The 26,374-nt window shown below is 48.5% G+C and overlaps 1 protein-coding gene across 1 annotated transcript; it reads right to left on the bottom strand.

Annotated features, from left to right (window-relative positions):
* Positions 1 to 1,098: 1,098 nt before the first annotated feature.
* On the bottom strand, positions 1,099 to 11,296 carry CHRNA2 (cholinergic receptor nicotinic alpha 2 subunit). Its single transcript, XM_059393603.1, has 6 exons — positions 11,224 to 11,296; positions 10,378 to 10,529; positions 9,930 to 9,974; positions 6,299 to 6,408; positions 2,616 to 3,624; positions 1,099 to 1,490 (listed from the first exon to the last, which is right to left on the bottom strand). The coding sequence occupies exons 1-6, from the start codon at positions 11,294 to 11,296 to the stop codon at positions 1,365 to 1,367; spliced, it is 1,515 nt and encodes a 504-aa protein (XP_059249586.1). The 3' UTR covers positions 1,099 to 1,364.
* Between the last annotated feature and the right edge of the window lie 15,078 nt (positions 11,297 to 26,374).

The following is a 26,374-nucleotide window of genomic DNA, read 5'->3' as shown; positions in this document are numbered from 1 at the left end:
TGGTGTTGCAGGTTTTCTCTGTGTTTGTCAAGGAGAGGTAAGTGGAGTACCTCAAGGCCCAAGGAAACCGGAAGTTCATCCCACTTGGCTTCCTATCTGGGGTCCGCACACCATCCAGAGAGTGTCTGCTTCTGTTAGTGGCTGAGGTTCTGCTCTCTGCGGGCTGGACAGGCGGGGGTGAGGGATGACCTGGGGCCAGGAGCTCCCCCCAGGCTCTGGCATGCAGCTGCTGGCTGTGGATTGCTGGATTCGGAGGTGCGAGGACTCCTGGGCCGTCCAGAGTGGCTCAGAAGCCACTGCAGGACTTCAGGAAGGACTGGGAGGCCAGGCTGGGAAGGGAAGCCGTCCCGCAGCTTCTGCATTTCCACAGCAGTCGAGCTGCAAAGCAGCCCAGCTCACTCCCTTCAGTTCACTCCGAGCAAAAGTCCTGCAGGCTGGCCATCACCTGCCCCATGAGTGGGTGGGAGGAGCAAGCTGCAAGCTTGAGTCAAGGATGACCCAGGATACCTTCCTGGTTTGTCGATGTGCATTCAAGGACAGATGGCAGGGACCGCAAAGTGGCCAGACCTCTTGGGGCCAGCTAGTGCGGAGCCCGTTTGCTGCGGGAAGCTGAGGGGGTGTTGCTACAGGTGAGGGAAAGCAAGGGGTTCAAGTGAGCTTCTAGGCAGGTGGGATGACCCAGCTACTTGCATCCAGCCACACCTCCCACTGCCACCCAAAAGGTCTGACCTGTACCTGTACCTTTTACCCCACTGGGTCCCTGCTTCCCCCTTTCCTTCCAGGGAGGGTCAACCAACATTAGACCTTCAGGATCAGACTCAAGATACCCGAACCTGCCTTTCCAACCTCCTCCCACAGCTCCCACACTGGAGCTCCATCTCAGCCTGCCTGTTCTAGACACCTTAGGCTCATTCTTGAATCCAAAATGCTGTTCATAGTTCTTCCACCCCCTGAAGCACCCTCTCCTCTCTTCCCCATGCACCCATCCCTGGAGGTCTGTGCATCTGCCCCCTGGATTGCCCCCTCGTGGTCCTCCTGTTACTCAGCGTCTTCAGGGCTCCTGTAGGAGAAACTTACATGGTTTCACATTGTCATCACCATATTGTAACCTTCTGCAGAGCAAGTTCCTCACTTCCTAGTTGCCCAGCATCCAAAACTGGGCTCTGTGCCTGGCAGATTCTCAGCACACAGTACAATAAGTTCAGTGAATTGACCCAAGGAGTCTTCCATGACGGGGCCAGTGTAGGGACTCCACAGAGAGGTGCTTGCAGTCGGATGGCCTTGAACCCGACGTTGTACTAGAGGGAGTGGTGGTTAAAGATGGTCAGCAGTGTCACCTTTGGGTCCAAGCAAGGGACAGGAGATCAGATCATTCCAGCCAGGTACGGAGGCAGAAAGAGTCCAACTGTCCCCAGGAAGCAGACGACGATAAATAACCAGAGGAATATCCTATCAATGACCATGGCCACATACTTCCAGTCTTCCTTGACCTGCACATGGAAATGAGCTCACTGTGACAGAGGCCAGGCCTTGGGAGTGGGGAAGTGTCCCACCCATGCACAGTCTCTGTAAGGATGACACTGGGGGCAGCCGTGGCCTCACCGAGACATGGGGAACCTAAGGTGGTCTCAAGACCCAAACAAGCCTCTCCTAGTGATCCCTGCCTTATCTCACCCCTAGGACGTGAGCCAGAACCTTTCCATAGACTCTCAAATTTCAGATAAGGGAGGCCAGATGTTCTAGAACCACCAAAGGGCATGGACCTTCCCAGGGGGGTGCAGCGATTTAAACTCAACCCCCTGGCAGTTACAAAATGGCGGAGACTGTGCCCCCACCACAGATCGCCTCTCCCTCACCCCACTCCCAATCCCCCACCCACTGCAGGAGGGGGAGCCACGGAGGTAGGTGGGGATAGGTGTGGCCCTGGGGAAGTCTGGGCGGGTCACAGGGGGCAGGGCTTTGTGGAATTTGGCCTCACCGCCCAAGCAAGCAGGTGGGGTTATCTCCCTGCTCACAAGTGAGATAACGATTAATTTTTCCTAACCACTCAACACGGCTACCCACAGGCCTTCCATCCTTCCCTAGGTTGGTAAGAAGTCTGCAATCCCGAGCGGTGCCTGCTGACCTACCTACTAACGCTGGGCTTGACAGGGGCTGGGGCGGGGAGCTCATCAGATACAACCAATGTTCCTTGGGCTTTGTGGGTGAATAGTGACTTCTACAAAATGCCCAGAGCCCACAGGACAAAGGAGGAAAGCTGAGGATGCAGCAGGCTGACTTACTTGGTTTATCGTCTGGTGATACTCCCTTCGCCTCCCTCTGTCCCCTCCCCCCACCACCTATAGGGTGACTGTGCCAAGAATGGCACGGGGAATTTCAGCTTCTGAGGTCCCTCCCTCTCTGGCTTGTTATTCCCCAGATAGCCTTAGCTGGGGTGTTCTTGGCTGCCGTTCTGCCACCTGCCAGCTAGACGTCCTTTATCACAGTTTAGTCCAGATTCCTGAGGGCCATAGCAGAGGGAAACGAGCCCCCATGGAGGAGACTGGGTGGTCTAAACACCTTGGGACGAGGGATAGCCACCCAGAGGAAGAGCCCCTCTCCCGGCCCCAACTCACCGAAGAGTCAGCATCCTCAGATCTCAGGTGATCGGCGATATAACGCACACCTTCCAGCGCCTTCTGTATGCGAGGTGACAGCAAAAGCCCATCCTGCTGCCATCGGGCGTCTGCCTTGGGACCCGAAGCCCCATGGTGTTGACCACCATGGCTGCAGAGGACACCCAGGCGGGGCAAGGACTGGGCTGCCCACACCCATCTGTCTTCCTCCTCCTCCTCCCTCTCATCCGCATCCACGTTGGTCTCCAGCCAGCGGTAGGAGGAGCCGGGCTTCAGATCTGGGGGGTACTGGGGCTCCAAGGAGGGCAGGGGCCGGCTCATTAGCAGCCACCGGGGTACACAGCCCAGAAAGGCCACTCGCACCCAGTGGGGCATCGTGTGGGTGCTGGGGGAGCGGTGGTGGACATTGAGGACAAAGACCGTGATGACGATGGAGAGCGTGACAAAGACCATGGTGAAGAGCAGATACTCGCCGATGAGCGGGATGACCAGGGAGGTGGAGGGGATGATGTCGGTGATGAGCAGGAGGAAGACGGTGAGCGAGAGCAGCACGGAGATGCAGAGCGTGATCTTCTCGCCGCAGTCCGAGGGCAGGTAGAAGACGAGCACGGTGAGGCAGGAGAGGAGCAGGCAGGGAATGATGAGGTTGATGGTGTAGAAGAGCGGGAGGCGCCGGATGACGAAGTAGTAGGTGACGTCGGGGTAGATCTCTGCGCAGCAGTCGTACTTCTTGGTGTTGTAGGTGCCAGTGGCGTTGATGATGGCCCACTCTCCGCTCTCCCAGTAGTCCTTCAGGTCCACCGTCTGCTCCATCTGCTCCAGGTCGATCTTGGCCTTGTCGTAGGTCCAGGAGCCAAACTTCATCTTGCAGTTCTGCTGGTCGAAGGGGAAGAAGGTGACGTCGATGCTGCAGGAGCTCTTGTAGATGGCGGGGGGCACCCAGTGCACGGTGCCCGTGGAGAAGACGTGGGCCTTGGTCATGTGGGTCACCGCAAACTCTCCATCTGCACTGGGGAGAGGAGAGGAGCTGGGGGGCCCGGCTCAGCCCACGTGCCAGTGCCGGGCACCCAAATAACAAAGCCAGACCCTGCTCAGTTGTCGCCATCTGTGCAAGTGCGGGAGGCTCTCCCAGCACACTCACACTCAGAGCTACCTGAGTTGTCTTTCAAACACTATCCTTTTAACGACAAAAGCAGGAATTTTGAAAAATATAGGAAAAGAGCAAGAATTTTAGAAACAACTGCTATTAACACTCTGATATTATACATATATATGTCATCTATATTTGAGTGCCACACACATCATATATATAATTTTCTACATATTTATAAACACATGGGACAGATAGTCATATGGCCCGTTTGTGTTCACTTAATATTTTAAGGTGATTATTTATATTTTCTCCCCACAGCAGATGGGGAGCAAGGCCCTCGTCTAGGGTCACGTCTTTTCCCACCTGAGATCCTTAGCTCCTGGCTCAGAAGAGACATAACACCTTTGCTGGTGAAGGAAGCAAGTTCCCCCACTGGGCATTTCTGCACCAGCCTCATCCCCTAGGGCCTCTACACAAGCTGTGGGGGATGGAATGTGAGGCACAGGCCTGCCCTTAAGGAACCACAAGGAGCCACGAGGAAATGAGATGCAGCCCTTAACACCTATAACCCAAGGGGGTGGCAAGAGCACCCCAAGGCAGTCCACTTGGGGTGGGGCGAGGCGGGGTCGGACATCCCTTCTGGCGGGAGTGAGCAGGCTCATCCTTAAAGTTGCCAGTGCGACGGGTGGAAAGATGGGGTGGAAGCCACACTAGTGGAGCAAAGGCACGGAATAAGGAACAGAGGAGGGGAGAGACAAAACTCAGTGTGTGCTCAGGCTGGGGGTGGTGGGGGAGGGGGAAGGGCATAGGAAAGGGTGGTGGGAGATGACACTGTGGCATCATGGTGCTGTGGGAGCACTGGGGGAACAGTGGCCATTCACTGGGACTTCCTGAGAGCCTGAGTCCCAATTCCCACCAGGTGGGATAGTGCTGTGGGCTCTGGGCCCTAATGTTCAAGGAGCCTTCCTTCTCCCTCCAATTTCTTAAAGTCAAGGGAACCAGAGGAGCACACGGGAAGACAGACTTATTTTCTATGGAGAAGTGCCAGATTAGGAATTGGAAAACGGGAAACTCAGAAGGTTGGAAACAGGAACTTTGACAAACAGGTACACGTCAGGCCGAAGTTTAACCTTTTTTTTTGGTCACCACACAGAACTACCACTAGATGGCGACATGTGCCCCATGTGGAGGAAAGAAAGGTGCAATTTCCTCCATCCTCCTGTTTAACCTGGAGTGGAATGTCTGGATGAAGGACACCCTTCTTTAAATGTCTGCAAGAATTTGGTTTGAACTTTTGTCCTAGCCAACAAGTCTCCTGTTATTATCAAGGGGCACTGGTCGAAGCTATAATGACGGTACAAACTTTAGGTTGTATCTGATGTTAGGACTTTGGTCCAGACTTTCCTGCCAGGTGCAAAGGGAGCACAACTAGAAGGATCTTGGGCGCTGGCTCGGGGTTATGGCTCCGCATAAAGATATGCAGGAAGGGGTCCGTGAGTCCAGTGACAACCGCCAACACCAGGCACCTGCAGCTAGACCTTCTGGTAACCCGTGCTGATCTGTGTGTTTATGGAGGCAGCTCAGGAAAGAGGACTTTGGGTCTGACCAGGACTCGGTGGTATAAAGGAATCATTGTCATGACTTTCTCTGAAGACACCAAAACTCAAAAATGGATCTGTCCCCCTTTATTTTTTTGTTTAAAGATAGATCTTCCAAATTTGGGTCAAATGAGTTAGAAAACCTAGACTGCATGTGTATCTTAGTAGTACAACTTCCAACAACATTGAAAATGATATCTTGTGCTCACAGTTCCCAAAGGACTGGGGCTGCGGTGGCGGAGTTATGGGCATACAGTCCATCTCTTCCAAAATTATTTGACCACATGACTGTTTTTCGTATCTGCTCGTACCTCTGAGAATGGGGGCTCCTTAGAGCTCCACATTAGAAAACTCCGTTAGACAAGCATAACATCAAATACTTTTCAGGTTTTATTTTCTAAGTGAAGAATTACCTGACACCAAACAGACAAATGAAAGACTAGGTCTCTATCTTTTTTTTTTTTAATTGTGTTGTTGGTGTTCACTGGGACTCTCTTTCCACTTCCCTGCCTTTTATCAGTGTCTCATCATTGTGCTCAAAAATGGCTCCTTTTTGGGTCCTGAATGCAAAGCAACTATAAATAATGTGAGTTTTACAAAATACCCACGCCAAATGAGTCCGCCCCTTGAGGGTGCTCCCCGGGGATGCTGCTCACCGGTTCCAACAATACCACCCTCCTGCAAAACGCCCACCCTTCGGCATTGCTTTCACAGTCTAAACCACCCGATTTTTCAAAGACCACGTGGTGTGGGCAAATCCGTGTCCCATACATACAGTACCATGTGCTAATTTAGACTGGGTTCTCAGTAAGTTTGGGTGGACAAGTGCGAGAAACTAAGGAATCAAGAGGAAAGGAGGAGGGATGAGGATGAGCAAGAGGATGAGTCGAGAAGGAGGCAAGGAAGCTGAGACACGAGGGGGACCGCCCACGTCCAACCCAGCCAGGCTTCCCTACACCCACCCCTCCTGGGAGCCTCCACCGGCTTCCTACTTGTTGTAGAGGACAATGTCAGGGATCCAGATCATCTCCGAAGGGACCCGGAGGGATGTGATGTTGCCGAAGTCAGCCGGGTTCCAGTGCAGCTTGTAGTCGTTCCACTCCTATATGTGGGGAGGGAAGTCCCGTCACCTGGCACCGCCTGCCTTCGGGAGCACCCCCATACACACAAGGGCCTCCCCATACCCACAGAGGAGAAAGGGCCGTGAGACCGGGACAGGGGTCAGGAGTCCAGCCTGGGATAACCAAGCCCGTTTTGCCCCAGCTCTGGTACTCAAAGTCCTGGGCACACCTGGACAATAGGTCCCGCTAGTCTGGCCTCCAGTCCCCGTTCTGCCCCCCTAGCGGGATGATGCTGGAGAGCCACCTCACTCATTTGTAGGAACAACGTTTTTTTAATGCCTCACAGTTTACAAAGGATTTGTACACCCTCCATCTCAGAAGAGACTCCCTGGGAGAGCTGGGGAGGGAATGCTGGGCAGACCGAAGTATCTCCCCATTCGAACAGGTAAGGAAACTGAGGACCAGAGAAGTGAAAACACCCAGCCAGGGTTATGTGGCTGAAACTGGGGAGTCCAGACCGGGAAGTCCACAGTGCTTATAAACTGTGTTCCAGAGCGTTCCCCCCCACCCCCGCCTTGGGAGACCCAGCAGGAAGGGGAAGCTCTGGGCCCCAGCCTTGGTTCCAGTAGTAGGTCCAAGCGAATTTCCCCCCCAAAACCAGGATAATATTATTCATTCTCTGAAATGTTCCTTCTCGGCAACATCACAAGTGGTGATCAGTGTGGTTTTGCCTACATATTTATTTAATGCTTCTTTAAGTTCTACCAGCCAGGGACAACAGCTGGTTCACTTTGGCTCCCTAGCACCAAGCCCTGGGGCCATGTTCAGGAAACGTGTAGCTCAGCAATGAAAACAATGCCTTCTCCCTCTAAAGCTGTCTGGTTCTAGCTCTGGGACGGAGGGCTTCCCACCACCCTTCTGGACCTGAAAGAAACAACCAACCCAACAGATAATGACTGGGGTTGCCCCACAAGGCTGTCTTTGCCGCCCAGGGCCTTTTCATAATTAAAATAATAGCTACTAGCATCTATATACGTAGTTTTGTCATAGGCCCTTTAGATGGTTCTTTCCAATCCTCACAACATCCCTCTGGATAAGGATGAAGAGAGTGAAGTGTGGAGGGTACGCTGCTAATAAGTGGCAGCACCGGTACTTGAATCCTGGCCTCCCCGACTCTGAGCCTGTCCTCGGTCCTGGGGACATTTTGCTTTTGCACCTCTTCACTAAAATAGTGCCGTATTGCACCCTTGAATAGGATCCCATGATGGAAGGCTTCTCCCCTCCAAGGATAATTGTGTGACGTTTACACAAAGCATCAACTTGGTAGGGGTCCAGGAAGGAGTGAAGGGAAATAGTACTTTCAGGAAGCAGATGCATGCGAGGAAGAGCACTGGTCTAGCTCAGTGGTGTGGTTCCCAAACTCCAAGCACCCAAGTCCCAGGTTCATAATTTTTGACGATATACCTGTGCTGTCTGTATCATCATGTACTCAGTTTTTCCCTTCAAATTTATTCATGATTTTTAAGATCACCTGAATTTTGAAATTTTACATCAGGGACTTCACTAGAAAATCAAAAGCATTTGGAAATATCCACTAAAATATAAATGTAAGACGATTACAAAAGGATCAGCAAGGCAAGTAAAACCATTCTCATGGAACACTGCTGTTGGTACCCAAACCAGGCTTGGGGAGACACTGGCCCAGCAGTGGTATTGACCACTCACCTGTAGAGGAAGGCTTAGGTGCACAGAGGACCCCAACTTGCAAAATAAGGAATATTTAAAACTTTGTAAAATTGTCAGGACTTCTCAGGACATTGACGAACAATTCTGAAAGGGATTGGGCCTCATCGTTGTATTCCCTTTCCCCCAAGTCCATCATCTCTCAAGCTTTCAGGCTTCGACCAACATTTGGAGGGCCTCTGTACCCATGGGTTATAGTAATTGGCAATTAGTTGCCAATGCAGGCAACGGAGGACACTATCTCCATTTAACAGATGAGGAACTAAGACTCTGATAAGCTGAATAACTTGCAGAACATCACAGGTTAGTCAGAGGGGCTGCTGATTGGCTTGACTCCGGCTCTCATGCTCCTTCCTCTGCTCTCCATCCCAGCCCTTGAAGCCAGGGACACCAGCCCTGGGGGGTGGGGACAGGATAGCAACCTATCCCAGAGCTGGTCCCTGCACTGCAGAACAGTGTGGCTTCCCAAGTCCCTTACTGCTCTGGACCTCTATTTGCAAATCTGTAAAGATGAGCCGTGTGACCTCCTGGCAGCTGCAGGGTGAGCAGTGTCAGAGCGATGGACTCCATGGCTCTCTCCTAAGCATTCAACTATAAACTCCATGGCCAGTAACAGCCCTGGGGTCACGTAAAGGGAAGCATTCATTCAAAAGACTCAAAGTAGTTATGCCAATCCCAGTTTCGATTGTCGTGGGTTTCTGAGTGCCAGCCTCTGAGATAGGAGATGGTCAGTTTTCTAGTGGGGCAGGAAGAGGAGTAGCGGGGGGTCAAGGAGGCAGAGGGCTAGGTCCTCTTTCTCATTTTCTCCCACCTGTCCACACTTCTGGGCCTAGGGAGGGGCTGGGCAGAGCATGAAGAGGGTCAAGCAGAAAGGAATATATTCAGCCTCAAATAAAGCCTGTGCCCCCAAGTGCTGCCCCTGAGAATGGTACATCAAAAAGGGCCACACATTCTTTGCCAGGAGTGATGCTGGGCCAGTTTTCAGACCTTAAGAAAGCAGCAGCTTCATTTCCTATCTCTTGGGACCCTTGCTCTGGGGTCTCTGAGCTTCCAGGTGAGGCAACCAACTCCCCTGCTGGAGAAAGACACTGAGTATGCCTGAAGAGGGTGAAGGACCCAAGTGGGCCCAGCTTCCAGAACCTTCCAGAGCCTTCCAGACATCCCCACTAAGGAATGGACATAGGTGACACTATCTTAGACCCTCCAGAGCAGACTAGCCACAGGTTAAATAGCACCAAGTAACACCAGAAGTTGCCATGCAAAGCGGAAGAAGCCGCCCAAACTCCTCGCCATAAAACCATGAGATATGATAAACTGTCACTTTATGCCATTAAGTGTTGGGGTGGTTTGTTAAGCATCATAGACATGGAACACCCAGCATTCTCCTGCAGAAGGAGCCTGGGGTTCCGAGTTGAACACACCTGGGGCCCCCCTTTTCTAGCTGAACTACACTCTGCTTCAGGCTTTCCTTAGCTATTCAGTGGGCAGAATGAAACCTTCCCTGGGTTTTCAGTGACTACTCAGAATGAGCTGAGCTGCAAACAATGGCCGACATGCAGGAAACGCCTACCCCCAGGAAGGGGATGCCTAGGTTCTGGTAGGTGACCTTCTTGGGTGCCAGACTCAGAGTCTCAGTGCACACTCCCTACCAGAAGCCATCTGCAATCAGCCAGCTTTGGGAACATCCCAAGTGGCAACTCTCCCCTGAAACGTGAAACGTGAATTCAGAATACCTCTGTTTGTGAGACAGTCCTGGGAGGGTCTGGGGTCCATGGGCTCCCACCCTGACTCTTGCCTCAACCAGGGAAGTGGTTCTCACCTGCTTTAGCCAGACGTTGGTGGTCATCATTTGGTTCTTCTCATCCTGCCCAGTAGAAAGAGTCAGAACAATAGAGCGATGGAGCCAGCCCCCCAAAACAGGGTGGAGTGGGATGGGCTGACGCAGATCCCTATGCCCAGAAGGACCTCTCACATGACACCCCAAGCCCAGCCCAAACCTCCACCCCCTCCTGACACCGCCATCCTTATAGATCCTTCAGGAGCACAGAGGCCGCTTGGGTCCTCTGGGTTTGTGTTGAGTGGAACAAACAGGGCACCCAGACAACCCATTGCTGTGGATCAGCGTCCTCTCAGGAGGGCCTCCAGGGTTGGCACAGTGGGAAGGAGAAGGGCTGGAGCTGGGAAGCAGGGGAATAAGGACCCCGGGAAAGGGACCTGTGGTCTGGGGGCTGATCCCAAAGGGGAGAAGCATGGGGGGACAGGCCCACCACATCGATGAGCTGGGCAATCGACAGCCCAAAGCGCACGATCACCACGTCCGTGGTGTTGGGCACCGGCCGTGCCCAGCGGTTGTAGCCCCTGAAGAGGTGTTTGAAGAGGCGGTCCTCAGCTTGGGGAGGGGAGGCTCGCTGTGTCGACCCTGTGGACGGGAAGGAAGACAGGGGTCTCCGGGAGTCCATGGTGGTGAGTGCCTGGGTCCCTCTCCCATCGAATCAAAGCCACTCAATCTCGGTTTCCTCATCTGTAAAATGGGGACGCTATCCAGAACCTATCTATCTCTAAACACTGCTGAGGATTAAATATAACAGTGTCTAGTGGAGCTTGATGAAGCAAGCGAGACATGCTTGGAGCTCAAGAAACGGCACTTACTCTGTGACTGTTAGATAAGAAGTGGGGGGGAAGTGCTGGAAAGGGAGGCAGAGGAGTGGGGTGGACCTGACCTGGAGACAAGATGCAACCTTGAACTGAGAAGCCCCAAGGGACAGCCGTATGGGGGAGACACCTGGTCCATGTGGGGTGAGCAGAGCGAGAAGGGCTTCACAAGTCTCCAGGAGCCCTTCACTCCCATCCACTTGCCAACGAGCTTCTGGCTAATGCTAACCACAAAATCCTCTGCCACTTCAGGCATGTCCCCAATTTTTGCTGAAGTGGGGAGGTTCAAGGCAACATGCTCAGAGCCGAGATTGCCTGGCCACTTTCCCACTGTGCAACAACCTGCTTGGAAGTCCCCTGTGGCTTTGGCAGACTGCCATGAGGTCCCTGCCGGAGATTCCCCCATGCTGCCTGAGAGCCCCCAGGTGTGGCATGATGTCCTAGTGACGACACCCACTCACCTGCCGGGATCAGAAGGAGCCACCACAAACCAAGCTTCATCATGGACAGGACCGCAGAGTGGGAGGGGCCCATGGCTTCCGAGGACGAGGTCTGGCTTCCTCTAGACATCAGAAGGAGGGCAGGCAGGGCTGCGCTGGGGCTTGAGGCTCTGACCCGCTTCCCCAGGGAGAGTTCCTGGTGCTAACACAGCAGACCTCCTGATGGATTCCACATAGCCCCTCTCACTGTGGAACCTGAGCAAGCCAGGGAAAGGGTCTTAGGGTCCTGCCTCCTTGACACATGCGTGCTTTTGTTCCTCATGCTTTATAGAGCTGCGAAAGGCTGGAAAACAGGCCTCCCAGGAATAGAGGGCTTGGGGCTCACGGAGGAGCTAACATCTCCCTCTACCTCTGGCCTGACCTGTTAGACAGAAGAAGGTGCAAGATGTGAATGGAGTCCCCATCGTTCTGGCCTGGTTGCAGGGTCTCTAAAACGGAGATGATAGTACCACCCAGGGTGGTCAGTGGAAGAATTCAGGTGCTGTTCACAGCAGCCCAAATTTGAAAGCAGCCAAACGCCGATCAGCTGATGAACACGCATTTGACAGATGGCACGTTCATACGATGGAAGCCCAGGTCATGAAAAAGAATCTCCGGCTACGGCACGGACCAGCCTTGAAAACCTGCCAAGTGCAAGACGTCAGACGCACAAAACGACACATTGTGGGATTCGATGTGTATGAAATACCCAGAGTAGGTAAATCTGTGGGCTCAGAGGGCAGATGAACGGTTGTTGGCGGGTGGGGCTGGGGAGGGGATGGGGGAAGGGAGAGGAGGGAGTGATCGCTAATGGTAGAGGGCTTCTGTTTTGTGGGGCGGGGGCATCAAAATGTTCTGCCGTGATGTAGCGGTGTTGGTTGGACAACTCAGCAAATATACTAAAACTCACCAAAACGTACATTTTTGGAAGGATGACTTTTATGGTAACGTGAACTGTCTCTCCAAAGAGCGGTTATTAACAAGATAAATAGACACCATCTGGATTAGTAAAATAAATAAATAAATAAACAGCCAAGTCTCTTTAGACTCTAGGGACGATGAAGGCTAGAACATGGCTAGGTAGCGTTCCAGTGGCAAGAAGGACAGTGATGTGGGAGACGGGAGGGGCGTGTTGAATGTTCCGTAGCAGGGAGAGCTGGAGAAAAGGGTGGTGCCCTCATGAATGGGATCAGTGCCCTTATGAAAGAGATCCCAGAGTGCTCCCTCTCCCCTTCCACTGTGTGAGGACGCGGCAAGAAAGCATCGTCTATGAACCAGGAAGCGGGCTCCTATCAGACACCAAATCTACCAGCACCTTGGACTTGGACGTTCCAGCCTCCAAAACTGTAAGAATAAATGTCTGTTGTTTACAAGCCGCCCAGCCTGTGGTGCTTTTGTTACAGCAGGCCCCATGGACTAAGACAACCAAATTGCTCTTTTCCTATCTTTTGTTCTGTGTATATACAGATCACCTGTGTTATCCCCAGGTGCAGAAATTAGAGGCAATTTTTCCTCTTCTTTTTTTTTTTTTTAATTTTATTTATTTGTCAGAGAGAGGGGGAGAGAGAGCACAAGCAGGGGGAGCAGCAGGCAGAGAGAGAAGCAGGCTCCCTGCAGAGCAGGGAGCCCCATCTGGGACTCGATCCCAGGACCCTCAGATCATGACCTGAGCTGCAAGCAGATACTTAACCGACTGAGCCACCCTGACGTCCCAAATTTTCTTCTTTTTCATACTTCACTATATTTTCCAAATCTCCTACCATATGTGTCCACTAAGTGTTTTATGTGCCCTTCCTGTATCTCATGGTGGGGGGTGGGGGAAGCAACTCTCATCCCCAAAGTAGGTGTAGAGTTAAGACTCCATCTCTCTAGCACTGGGTGTTATATGTAAGTGATAAATCACTGAATTCTACCCCAAAAGCCATTATTGCACTGTTAACTAGCTAAAATTTAAATCAAAAAACAAAACTTTTAAAAAGACTCCAATCCTCCAATTGAGTGGAGCACAGGTCATCAAAATCATCTGTGAAAAATGTAGAAGCAACCCACATGTCCATCTGTGGACGGATGGATAAATGAAGTGTTGTATACCTATAGTGAAGTATTATTTAGCCTTAAAAAGTGAAAAAAAAATTCTGACACATCTACGGACATGGATGAAACTTGAAGACATTATGCTAGGTGAAAGAGGCCAAACACCAAAGGACAAATCTTGTGTAATTCACTTATTTGATTACTGGAGTAGTAATTAGAGGTAATTAGTATTAGAGGTAATTCAGTAATTAGTAGTAATTGATAGATCCAGGATAATGGCTGCCAGAGGCTGGGTGGAGGCATGGAGGGGAGCTAGTGTTTAATGGGGGCAGAGTTTCAGGCAAAGCTCCGGAGACGCATGATGGTTGCACAGCAAAGGGAATGTTCTCAACGTTACTGAACTGTGTACTTAAAAATAGTTAAAACAGGGGCGCCTGGGTGGCTCAGTCGTTAAGCATCCTTCTTCAGTTCGGGTCATGGTCCCAGGGTCCTGGGATTACGCCCTATTCAGGACTTCCTGCTCTTGGCAGGAAGCATGCTTCTCCCTCTCTCACTCCCCTTGCTTGTGTTCGCTCTCTCACTGTGTGTGTCTCTGTCTGTTAAATAAATAAAATCTTTAAAAAAATAGTTAAAACAGGGGTGCCTGGGTGGCTCAGCAGGTTAAAGCCTCTGCCTTTGGCTCAGGTCATGATCTCAGGGTCCTGGGATCGAGCCCCACATCAGGCTCTCTGCTTTGCAGGGAGCCTGCTTCCTCCTCTCTCTCTCTGCCTGCCTCTCTGCCTACTTGTGATCTCTCTCTGTCAAATAAATAAATAAAATCTTTAAAAAAAATAAATAAAAATAAAAAATAGTTAAAACAGTAATTATACATATTTTGCCACAGTAAAAAAATAATTAGAGAAGAAAAACAGGTAATAAATACTCAAAACTCACCCCAAAAAAGAGTCAGCTGTGTTAATGGGAATCACCTCAGGGCTGAGACAAAAAAGAGAACAAGAAACAGATCCTAGCACTGAACTCCTCCCATGGGCTCGGAAAGTTGAGATGAGAGTTGATGAGAGCTTGGGATGAGAAGCAGAGGTCACTGCTGTGAGCTCCTTGTGGGTGGGAAACTGTGTCGCATTCACCCTCAGCCCCAAGCACAGACCTTAGAACAGGGGTTTGCTTTGCAGGTTCTAGGTACATAGGGTCACCCATGAATGGTGCCCAGGAGTGGAAGAGGGTTCTGGAAGAATGTATGAGGGAGACCCAGGCTCATGGCTTAGTTTAAGGAGCAAGATGACATTGAGCACTTTTTCCATAATCTGATTATTTATTCTTTTCTTTCCTCGTTCATCTTTCCACTGCCTCTTCCATGATGGGGACAACAATGTGCCGGGCTTTAAGGATGAAGAATTGAGAATGTGTGGCCATGAGGAGGACACAGTAGAGAAGAAAGGACAGAAGAAAACCTCTGGAATCCCGTCTGCTCACCCACTCCTGCTGTAAGTCATGACTTTACTCATTTCGTCCCATGGGCTTCAACGCCATGCAAAGAGACCCCAAGTTCCCAGAAGTCCCTTCTGAACTCTTTCCAACTACTCACACTGGGCAGCTCTTCCCTGAGTCTAAGGTTGTGCAAGCACCTGAGAGCCACTTGAGTTGAGTTGGCTTGAAGACCCTGGTGTTGCCAGCAGAGAGGAATTTCATCAGTCCCCAGGGGAAACTGCAGAAAAGGTGTGTTTGTTCATTTGTGTGTGTTTGTTTGTTTATCCTTCTACACTCATGCAAAACCTGACGGTCATGGAGCTCCTCTTCTGGTTCCTTTTCTCTTTCATCCTCTGTCCCGGATGCTTTGGGATTCTCACGTGTCCCATGCCTCCCTAACTGACCTGGAATGTCAGTGACAAATTATTATGACACCGTCTCCACCATCTAGAAGTTTCATTTGCTTGTTAAAATGAAGGGGAGCTAGAAAATTGAATTGTTCCTCTCCACCAGGACAGATCAGTGAAGATTCACGGCGTTGTTTTCGATTAGGGGTGAGAGAACAGGACAGGCAAGCACAGGGAAAGAAGATTCCAGGGTCCCCTGTGATGTTAACACCTAGATCTTTCTAAAAACAATTTGCAAGTGTGTGATTTTAAGGTTTAGAAGGCACTTTCACACCTTTGACCTCATTGGAGTCTCATATCACCCCAGGAGGGTAAGGGCAAGGGATTTTATTATCTCTTTTGTATAAATAAAGGAAATAGTGACGTTCAAAAAAGATTTGCTCAGGGATGGATAGTTCAAAAGTGGTAACAGTTGGGATTCAGACTCAGGTCTTCAGCTTCTAAACTCTAATCTGGTAAAATGCTACCCAGTGCCACTAACTAGAAGGGCAATTCGTATGGGTAACTTATGCCCATACTTAGATCTACAGATCCTTGCACTATTGACTGTCACTGCTGAGTCACTGTCAGGACTGAGGTCGATGGCAGGTAGGTGGTGTGAAGGCAAAGGTGTCCCACCCCACACCCATGTTTGCCTGGTTCTAGGGTTCTGAGAGTTTCCTCTATATGCAGATCTACTCACTCCTCCTTCCAACCCATATCATGGTCACAAATCCCAAGGCTATGTATGATCTCTTTCAACAAAGTGCACTAAATAAAAGATTTTCTTTCCCTATTAGTGACAAGAGGAGAAAAAGAAACAGAAATCCAAGGATGCTGAAATTGCATGATATAAAAACCAATCAGAGATATGTCAGACCCTCTGGAAGACTGCGCAAATAAAAGTCAATCGATCCTAGAGGATACAATCCTACAAGATGCCTCAAATTTGCATCCTTTGTAATTAGCCCACGAAGATAATTTCATTACTTTATCATTGGAAACCAAAGGAGAAATTATCCCAGTTAATTGACAGTAATTAGAGATACCTTCTGCCTAAGAAAGATATTAAAAGAGAAAGAACCCTGGAACCTTTGATCTTTTAAGTGGCTGGATTGGCAGGTTTGGAGGTTTGGCAGGATGGCTGTGGTGTGACTGTCTGTAAAGTGGGTCTGGGTGAATGGGACGCATAGGGAAATCTACCCAAAAGACACTGCGTATGCAAAAGGCTCAGACACCAACATCCCCACTATTGTTGCTGATGCAATCAAATAACCAGACCACCCCCACCCCCTGACCCTTACGCCTACACCAACCTCCTGAGTCCAGGTCCCCTGAAGTCAAAGGAATTTGGCCTCTTCGTCCAACTTCCTACTGCAGCTGACTTTCGGCTTCCCACCCCCCAGGTCCTGTTCTAGTCTCTTCACAAACATCACCTTCTCCAGGAAGCCTGCTTAGACCCCACCAGCTCCTCTCTGCCATCCAGCACCCTGTCCCTCCACATGAGAGTCCCAGCTCTCTCTCCTCTGTCAATACCCCAAAAATGGCCCCTTGATGAGAGGAAATGATACTGTTTTTTCTTCCAAATAATTTCATGCCGGGGCTTAGGGGAAAGAGACCGTATTTCTAGCTTGTGTGTCTGCTCTGCTCCATACCCTGATCAACCACAGAAGCCTAACATCTCAAGGTCAGGTAGAATCTTAAAGGTCATCTGGATTAGCACATCAGCCTGTGTAGGAAACCTCGCTGACAAATTCCAGCCTCAGAAAACCCTGGCAATGAAGCACTTGCTACTTTTCCAAGTCAGTGAGTGCCACTGATGTCTGTTAGTCTTTACTGAAAGATACAGAATGTTTGCTTCATGAGTAAATAAAGGAAGGAATAGTACGTAGAAGCAGATTTGATATAGTAACACCACGAACCCCTGAGACTGAGCTACCCCAGTAGAAGGGGCTGACTGTCACTGGGCTGTGAACTGCCCTCGCAGGGATAACCGGAAGACGAAAATTCTTCTAGAAGCAGGTGACTTCCAGCATTCTGACATGCTCCCCTCCCAAAGTACCCGGAAGCTGCTCATCCGCTAGTATCCCCCTGGACCCCACCCCCACAATGCCCTACCCCCACATTCCCCAATGCAAGCTTTTGGGGCACCTTTCTTACCGGTGGTGACAGAAGAAGAAAGGCCTTTGAGAGAACACAGAACCAGCCTGGCTTGGAAGTCCCGGTCAGCTGACAAAAGTCCCCCCCAAATGGAAGGAAAGGTGCAAAGCAGAGCAGGGTGACTTCATTTTATGGTCACACTGATGCTGGAACAGGACCCACGTTGGCGGACGAGGGCGACCTGACTCTGAGGGTCAAGCTGGCTTCCTGGGGAGGGCTGGGTAAGTTCTGCAGGCTGGTCAGTTTGCCTGGGCTTCCCGATCTGGCGGCTGGAGAGGCTTCCTGCAGGTACTACGGGGGAGGGCGTCACGGAGAGCCAGGCACAAAGGCTTCTGCAGGTAAAAGCCAAAGCCAGTCCACAGGAGGGACTGCTGGCTTGGCCAGCACACAGACTCGTGCTCTCATTCTCTCTCTCTCTCTCCCTGTCTATTACACACACACACACATACACACGCACACATCTTCTCTGGAGGGAAGGAGGAGGAGCCTGTACTATTCAGCCTGTGTCCAGTGGGGACAGATAACAGATTTGCTCTTCTCTGTCCAGTACTTAAGATGCGTCTCTCTTTGCTCTGAAGGACCCTGTGCCCCGGGATCACTGCCTGGACCCCCTGACCTCACAGGTGGGGGGATCTCCTGGGTCCTGGGTCTGGGGGTCAAGAGAGCAGCATAACTGCCAGTCGAATAGCAGTGAGGATAGAGCCCTCAGCAAGCCAGCCTATGGATCTCTCCTTCCCCTTCTCCTCTGGAGGAAAACCCCTCTCCCGCTGCCGGCTGTCTGCAGGACAACCCGCTCACCTGTGCCCCTGCCTGGCTTGGCTGCAGCTTGCCTGTCCCCTCCTCAACCTCCTTGCCAGTGACTTTGCCTTCAGTTCCCAGAGAAGCAAGGTCATCTTCCAAACCATACACAGACCCGTTGCCTCCTTCTCTGATGAGGAGTCATATTCTTCCTCCCCTTTCTTCCCGCATGGGAAGCTTGGCCTCTGTGATTTTGATGGAATCCCCATCAATTAAATAACCCCAGGCTTTCTCCTATCTTCACCACTCCTCCTGCTGGATCCTTTCCTTCAGCCCATAAATAAGCTCATCCTCCATCCTAAAAACACCCTTCGAGGTCTGCCTCCCCTTCAAGTTACTTGTTCTCTCACTTGTCTCCCTTATTGTTAAAAGCAAAGGCCCCTAAATAACCATGAGGGTTTGATTTCTGATTTTCTCCTTAAAAGCTGTGTGGGGTTTTTTTTACACAGTAAAAACCATCAACAAAATGAAAAGGTAACCTACTGAATGAGAGAAGATATTTACAAATGATATATCTGATAACAGATCCAAGATAGATAAAGAACTCATACAACTAATAGCAAAAAATAAACCAACAAAACCCCCCACAAGTAATCTATTAAAAACATGAATTAAATAGAAATTAAAAACAGAAATCAAATAGAAATATTTTCAAAGAAAAATAAAAAATGGTCAACAGACACATGAAAAGATGCTCAGTATCACTCATCATCAGGGAAATGCAAATGAAAACCCCAGTGAAATACTACCTCACACCAATCAGTATAGCTAGAATCAAAAAAAACAAGAAATAACAAGTGTTGGTGAGGATGTGGAGAAAAGGGATCCTTTGTGCACTGTTCGTGAGAACGTAAATTGGTGCTGTGGAAAATGGTACGGAGTTTCCTCAAAAAATTACAAATAGAAATACCTTACAACCCAGCAATTCTGCTTCTGGGTATTTATGAGAAAAAAAAAAAAAGAAAATACTAATTGAAGAAGATACGTGCATTCCTTTGTAGCATTACATACAATAGCCAAGAGAAGCAACCTCGGTGTCCATCAATGGATAAAGAAGATGTGATATGTACATACCATGGAATATTACTCAGCCATTAAAAAGGAACAAAATCTAGCCATTCACCACAACATGGATGGACCTAGAGGGATTTATGCTAGGCGAAATAAGTCAGACAAAGACAAACACCATGCGATTTCACTTCCATGTGGAATCTAAAAAAACAAAACAGATGAACAAGCAAATGGAAAACAAAACAGTAACAGACACACAAATATAGAGAAGAGACTGGTGGTTAAAGGAGGGGTGGGATGGGGGATGGGCGAAATAGGTGAAGGACGTTAAGAGGTACAAACTTCCAGGTATAAAATAAGTCAGTCACAAAGTACAGCTTAGGCCATAGAGTCAATAATTTTGTAATACCTTTTATGGTGATAGATAGTGACAGACAGTAACTACACTTACTCTGGTGAGCACTTTATAATGTATACAATGGTCTAATCATTATGTGGTTCACCTAAAACCAATATAATATTATGTGTCAAATACACTTTAAAAAAAAAGGCTGTGTAGTTTTCAATAGGTCGCTAGAACTTTCAGTTTCCTTATACATAAAATGAGGATGTGACTATTGGCCCCATTTCAACGGCTTGTTGTGAGGAGTGAATAAGTTAGTATAAATAAAGGGCTTAAAATAGTGAAATGATGCATGATGTTTGTGTGTGTGTGTGTGTGTAAATAAATGGGACATATTTGTGTATAAATATATATGTATACATATATACATGATTGCTAGTATTCTAAGAAAATTAAAAGACATAAAATACAATAAAAATTCTCTAAACACCTATGTTCTCACTACCCATAATTAACAAAGGTTAGAATTTCACCTTATGTCCTTGCATATGGAGGGATGTGTGTGTGTAAGGAAGGAAATAATCATAAATTATACCAATAGGATTCTTGGCTGCAATCATTAAAAACCTATTAATAAATTTAAGCAGAAATGGCTTTTATTAAAAGACAATGGGTGGTTCATAGTAGCACTTAGAAAGCTGGAGAACCTGCTCAGGGCACAGGTGAAAACAATGGACACATCAGCCAGACCAGAGCCAAGATCACAAGTCAATCATTCACCTACAGGATGGGCCCGGGATGCTGTGGGACTGGATGGAAAACCTCCCAACGTCTGTCGCTGGGACTGCTATCACTGCTGGCCCTGGAAACCAACTTCTCCTGCTGCCAGAATTAATCCTCCTCTGTCCCTGCTTCTTTGTGTCACTAGCTCCCATCACAAAGGTGGGGACAGATGCTTCAGATTAATCGTGGGCCCATGAACGAAGTGCGAGGAAGGTTGAGCGAGCAGGAATCTGGTGTTTTGATGTCCTGGTAGAAAGCGGGAACATTCCCAAAATATTGGAAAGCAATTTAAATGCTGGAAAGCTCCCCCAAATCTAGCTTTTTGGCTCCTAACATCAATGCACACCCAACTTTCCATAATAACACTTCCAAAAAAAAAATTGTTTACATCTCACTGTTCTAGAAGTTGTCCCCAGAATTTGTTTTAATTTGGCATGGCAATACATACGGACACAGGAATGATTGTCGTGAAGGAAGAAGTTTATACTCACAGATCCCTGAAAAATCACAGTGGACCATGCAGGGCCACAGAGGGAAGCACCAGGGCTTAGCCAGGGTGCAGAAAAGTCAAAGAAAAAAACATTGCCCAGAGTAATTTTTTTTTTAACATTTTATTTATTTATTTATCAGAGAGAGAAAGCACAAGCAGGGGGAGTGGCAGGGAGAGAGAGAAGCTGGCTCCCCGCTGAGCAAGGAACCTGATGTGGGGCTCGATCCCAGGATGCCGAAGGTGGATGTCCAATCGACTAAGCCACCCAGGCACCCCCATGGCCCAGGTATTTTTGGCGTTTCTGCAAGAAAGGCAAGGCAGGCCAGGGTAAGCTGCTTAGAATTGGAGAGTTTGAGGAATTTTGGCAAGCTGTGGGTGTAGGGACAGCCTCTAGTTATCTAGTACATAGCCGTGGGGTGTTTTTGTGCAGGGGAATGTTGGCTTGGTGTGCGAGAGATAAAGGATGAGGTTGGAGTATTGACTCGGGACTGTTTGGAAGGTTTGTAATATGATCTTGGTACCTCCTTGAAAACTGGATCACAGGGATGATGTAGATAAGTGTGGCCATTAGTTCGGCTCAGTGAGTATTGGTTGCCAACTAGACAAACACAGAATCTAAGAAAACACATTTAGAACACTAACATGAGGCAGTCGTTCCTCACAGAAAGAAAACTGCTCGTCCTCACCCCGAATCCCTAGGGCTCATTAGTTACTCCCTCCAGCTCCATAGCTAACCTCCCTGCGCAATGCCCATCCTTGCTCTCGCCCTGACATGATGCCACCTTGAAGTTCTGTCTCCTATGGAATAAATCATAAAGCTCATCAAAAGCATACTGCATATAAAATAATAGGGTGGTCAGGAAACAAAATAAATTAACCAAGTAAAGAAGAAAATGATGACTGGTACAGCCCTCGTGTTAAAAGATCGTTAAGTTAGAGTTGGTATTTACAACTTTCCCCTTCCCCCATTCTCCAAAAGAAGCATCTATTCCATAAAAGACAAATTGCTACCCCCTCTGTTACGGAAGGAGCTCAATGTAATCAGATTGCCACCAGGGGACTAATTTGAGCCTCTGGGCTCAAGCACGCTATCTAGAGCTCAGGATTTGTCACTACTGTTGGGGAGCTGGGCATTTGGCAATGGTAGCAGTAGGAATCAAGCGGGAAAGGCAGTTGCAATGAGAATCACCTAATTAAGTTTACAACAATGAATTGACACTTGGCAAGACCCATCCATCTTGGGTAGAGTTTGGTGGTAACCAAAAGTCCCTGTGTAACTCTGGTCTTCGATGGTCTTTGATGGTGGCTCTAACCCTTGGGATTCTCCCAGAGACATGTTAGGGATTTTATTTATTACTTTGTTATAGAGGCTTCGTCTTGGTCCTTCCTCTCAGGACTGATAATGATGTGTCATGTACGGAGAAGTTGCCTTAACTCAAGTCTCATCACCCAAGGTCCAAACCACTTCCCACAGCCCCTATAATCAAGATAATAGTCTTCCCAAACAGGAGGCCTATCTAGAGCCATCTATTAAGTAGGAACACCAATGTTTCTCGAGGCCTTGGAGGAGTGTCTCCTGAGTTCTCTCACATGAAGAAGAAGGTGGAAGGTCAAACATAAAAAAAAATCCATACCAACATTAATATTTTGCCAACTCTTCTCTTCCCCTATGCTAATGTCTGGTGTCTTATACTAACTTTGCATGGGCTGCCATTGAACAAACTGTGAATACCACCCTGTGATGGTTAATTTTTTTAAAGCTTTTATTTATTTATCTGAAAGAGAGAGACAGAGAGAGCGAGCATGAGCAGGAGGAGGGGCAGAAGGAGACGGAGAAGCAGACTCGCCACTGAGCAGGGAGCTAGCCATGGGACTCGATTCCAGGACCCTGAGATCATGACCTGAGCTGAAGGCAGACACTTAGCTTACTGAGCCCCCAAGCGCCCCTGACAATCCATTTCTATCTATGATCACCAAATTGTGGATATCAATGAGTAGAATCTTGCAGTTTGGGAGTGTGTTTTTGTGTCCTCCGAGGTTTGTCCCTGGAACCTGCTTGCTGGGACATGGGGGGACCTAAACCTGGTTCAAGTCTAGAGGCAATGAGGAGGGGTAGGGTCAGGCATGAAGAAAGCTGGCTTATCTGGCCCGTGATAAGGCCTTCAGGTGAGATAGTTGTGGGAAATTCAGGGATAGTAGGAGCAAGTTTATCAGCTATGGAAAGAAAAGCATCTTCTGCTTTCTGGTTTTTGTCATGGGAATGTTCCCAGTTTTTAGAGTCTCACGTCCCCACCAGTGCTGTGAATTGAACTGATGCAATAATGAGGCAAATCACAGGATTTTGAAATCAATTTATTTTGAACTTGGATTGGAGCCATCTTGTCAGTTAACCATTGATTGCCTGTCAACTTTGACTGTACCTTCAAATATATGCTTTTCTAAGCATTTGTTCTTCTTCTTCTCCTTTTTTTTTTTTAAATATATTTTTAAGGGTTAGATCACAAGTAGGCAGAGAGGCAGAGAGAGAGGGGGAAGCAGGCTCCCTGCTGAGCAGAGAGCCCGATGTGATGCAGGGCTGGATCCCAGGACCCTGAGACTATGACCTGAGCCGAAGGCAGAGGCTTTAACCCACTGAGCCACCCAGGCGCCCCCTAAACATTTCTTCTTTACAGTGCACACAGTAGTAAACTTTCTCAGTGAGGAACACCAGAGGGACACTGCAGGAGGATGAAAGAGAGGTTTCCTGTGATTTGTAGCACAGGTGGGCACAGCTTTCAGCCTCAGCCTGGCAATCGCATCTCTGCAGCCATTTTGACACACAAACCAGAGCCCCGGGGAATCTGCATGGAGCCACCTGTCCAGATTCCCCTGGTAAGCCCCTGCAAGAACTTCGTGCAGCTGATTGTGGCCAGAGGATCCCATGTGAGGAAGACTGCAGGACAAATAATTTCACGAAGAGAAGGCCAGTTGAGATAATCAAGAGAGCGGTTGTAAAGAGACCCAAGGACTGACTTTAATTCAGAGATGAGGAAAGCGAGGAGGAGCTAGGAGGAAAAAAACCAAGCAAGGGCAGTTTGCAGAGTGAGGCCCTGAGGAAGCTTGGAGAACCGAACTTGGAAAACTAGCAGTAGAGAGGGCTGACACCAAAATCATGCACCAGAACCAGACTTGGGAACACACCGCTGTTGCTGAGTGCTGTTGCTGAATGCTGAGACCGGCATCACCCCAGCCAGCTGGGAACCCTGGATACTGCTGCTGTCCTCAAACTGTCAACCCGAACTCTCTCCTCTGTCTCTCCTTCCTTTACCAGCTCCCACTATCACATCTGGGCTGGGTGCATCTGATTTGCTGAGCCTAACTCGAAGACCTTCACCCTAGCTCAAGGTAGGCTCACAGAATCTCAGGGAGGAAAAGAGAAGCAGGCTTGGAAACCACACAGCCAAGAACAACATGGTAACAACAAACAATGTCGTGGGACAGTTTTTATGAAGCCCAATCTCAGGCCAGAGGCTGATGGGCAGAGTCCAGCATCAAGGAAGCCCAGGAAAAATGGTGTTTGTGGAGTCTAGCTTGAGAAGATCGCATTCCAAATGTGAGAGCTATCAACATAGATATTCGAATGACAGCTGTCCACTGTACAGTAGAATTTTTCAAATATACGAAGAAGTTATAGATGTTTGGTAGTCAAAAAAAAAAAACTGACTAAGAATGACAAGTAGCCTCCATAAATATTTCTAATGTCATTCTTATTGCCCCAGAAGCAACTAGAAATTCCTTGATTTCATCATTCTGCTACAAAGGAAGCTTCTTAGTCCCATTTTTGTCTGTTGCATTTACACAACGAATCCCAAGTACCCAGAAAGTGCTTAATAATTTTCTGATTGAATTGAAGAAATTCATTTGCTGCACTATAGAAAGACAAAGCTTCAGGTGGAATGTGGGTTTAGAAAACTGCCAGAGACAACTTTAATTTAGCTTCATTCAAACACCTACAGCAGGAGAAGCAACCATGTTGAGATCCTTTCTTGACCACCAGGAATTAAATAGAGTTTTAAAATAGGGTTGGAAAAGCAAGGCCTAGCAGGTGGCCAGAAAGGGTGTCAGTGGCAGGAAACCCCAAACAAAACCAGTTTACTGTTCATTGCAGATTACAATGGTTGTAATCTGCAGATTGTTCATTGCAGTTACAAGTTCATTGCAGATCTAGCGATTGACCTGAGGTGTCTTTCTGCATTTGGACCCCTACATTCACCATGCTTTCATGATTCCTGCTATCACCTCAAATGCATTTTATAAATATTAAGATTAGCAGACATAAGGGTTGTGACTTACATTTCCAAAAGATACCCCATTTCCCTAGCCCAGCTGAGTAAGCTCTTACTTTCCTCCAAGTTGGCTGGCAGAAAACCTAGGGAAGCGTGACCCATGAGAAAGAGCAGAGCACAGTCAAATGCGACCTCTAAACCTTGCCTAAGCAGTTCGGCCAAGAAGTTACGTAACTGATAAGGTATTATAAAATACTCCAGACTCGGTCAGGTTCCCAGTGTAACTGCCATGAATAAGCAAAGGGCCATGTGAGAGCTTCATAGTCTCCTCTCACACGCAATGATCTCGATCTTAAGATGGAGTCTCATGTTCTGTGTTTCTTACTTTCCTTCCCGAAAGGGGGATTTCTCCCATCCAGCTCTGTCAATGTATCCTTCCTCTTTGCTTTGCTACGTTTACAAACACATACATATATGTATTCCTAAGTAGTCCCATATCCGTCAGCCAGCAGAAATCCCTTTAGTTATTAAATAGAAAGAGATTTAATACAGGATATTAAGAACCTACGAAACCTTTGAAAGCAGTGGAGGAAAGAGCTCCTGGGTGGGCCTTTAAGAAAGATCACCACTGAACCAGAAGCTGTTACCTCTGCCCTAATCCACTGGACACCCCTGGGATTGAGTTCAAGAACACACAGTTTCATGGGCAATCGGGAATCCAGGAGTGACTCCAAGTTCTTTGGGCTAAGTTACTGAGTGAACAAGTGCCACTGACTAAGACTGGGAATGTCCTGGAGAGAACAGGCTTGAGAGGTGGGAACGCAGCAAGAGTTCTGTTTTGGTCATGATACATTAGAGATCCCTGTCAGACAATCAAGAGGAGATGTGGAGTAGGAGACTCTGGAGACCAAAGGAAAGCCTAAGTTGGAGATTTAATTTATTTTTTATTTTATTTTTTAAAAGATTATTTATTTGACAGAGAGAGACACAATGAGAGAGGGAACACAAGCAGGAGGAATGGGAGAGGGAGAAACAACTTTCCCACCAAGCAGGGAGCCCAACTCGGGGCTTGATCCCAGGACTCTAACACTGAAAGTGTTCCGAAGGAGGTCGCCCAGTGTTATCCAAGTCCAAAATCGAACTGCTTTTTCCAGTTCCTCTGCTACATTTGGCTCCGTTAACTAAAAACTTCATGCTTCCTACTTTGTAGGAGTGGATTTCAGAAAGCACTAGTAACAACAGCCTCAGGGAGATCCCAGAAGAGGTTATGAGGCAAGAGACATAAGCATGGTCATAGTTCACCAGAGCAAAACACCCAAAATAGACTCATTTTCTTCTTCACCAGACTGATGATTGGTAGCTACAAAGAGCTGTAGATGAATACCTCGTCAGTAAG

Source organism: Mustela nigripes, chromosome 1 (assembly GCF_022355385.1).
Source record: "Mustela nigripes isolate SB6536 chromosome 1, MUSNIG.SB6536, whole genome shotgun sequence".
Classification (NCBI taxonomy): Eukaryota; Metazoa; Chordata; class Mammalia; order Carnivora; family Mustelidae; genus Mustela; species Mustela nigripes.
Note: the sequence above shows the minus strand (reverse complement) of the source record. Positions and strands in the feature narration are given on the sequence as shown.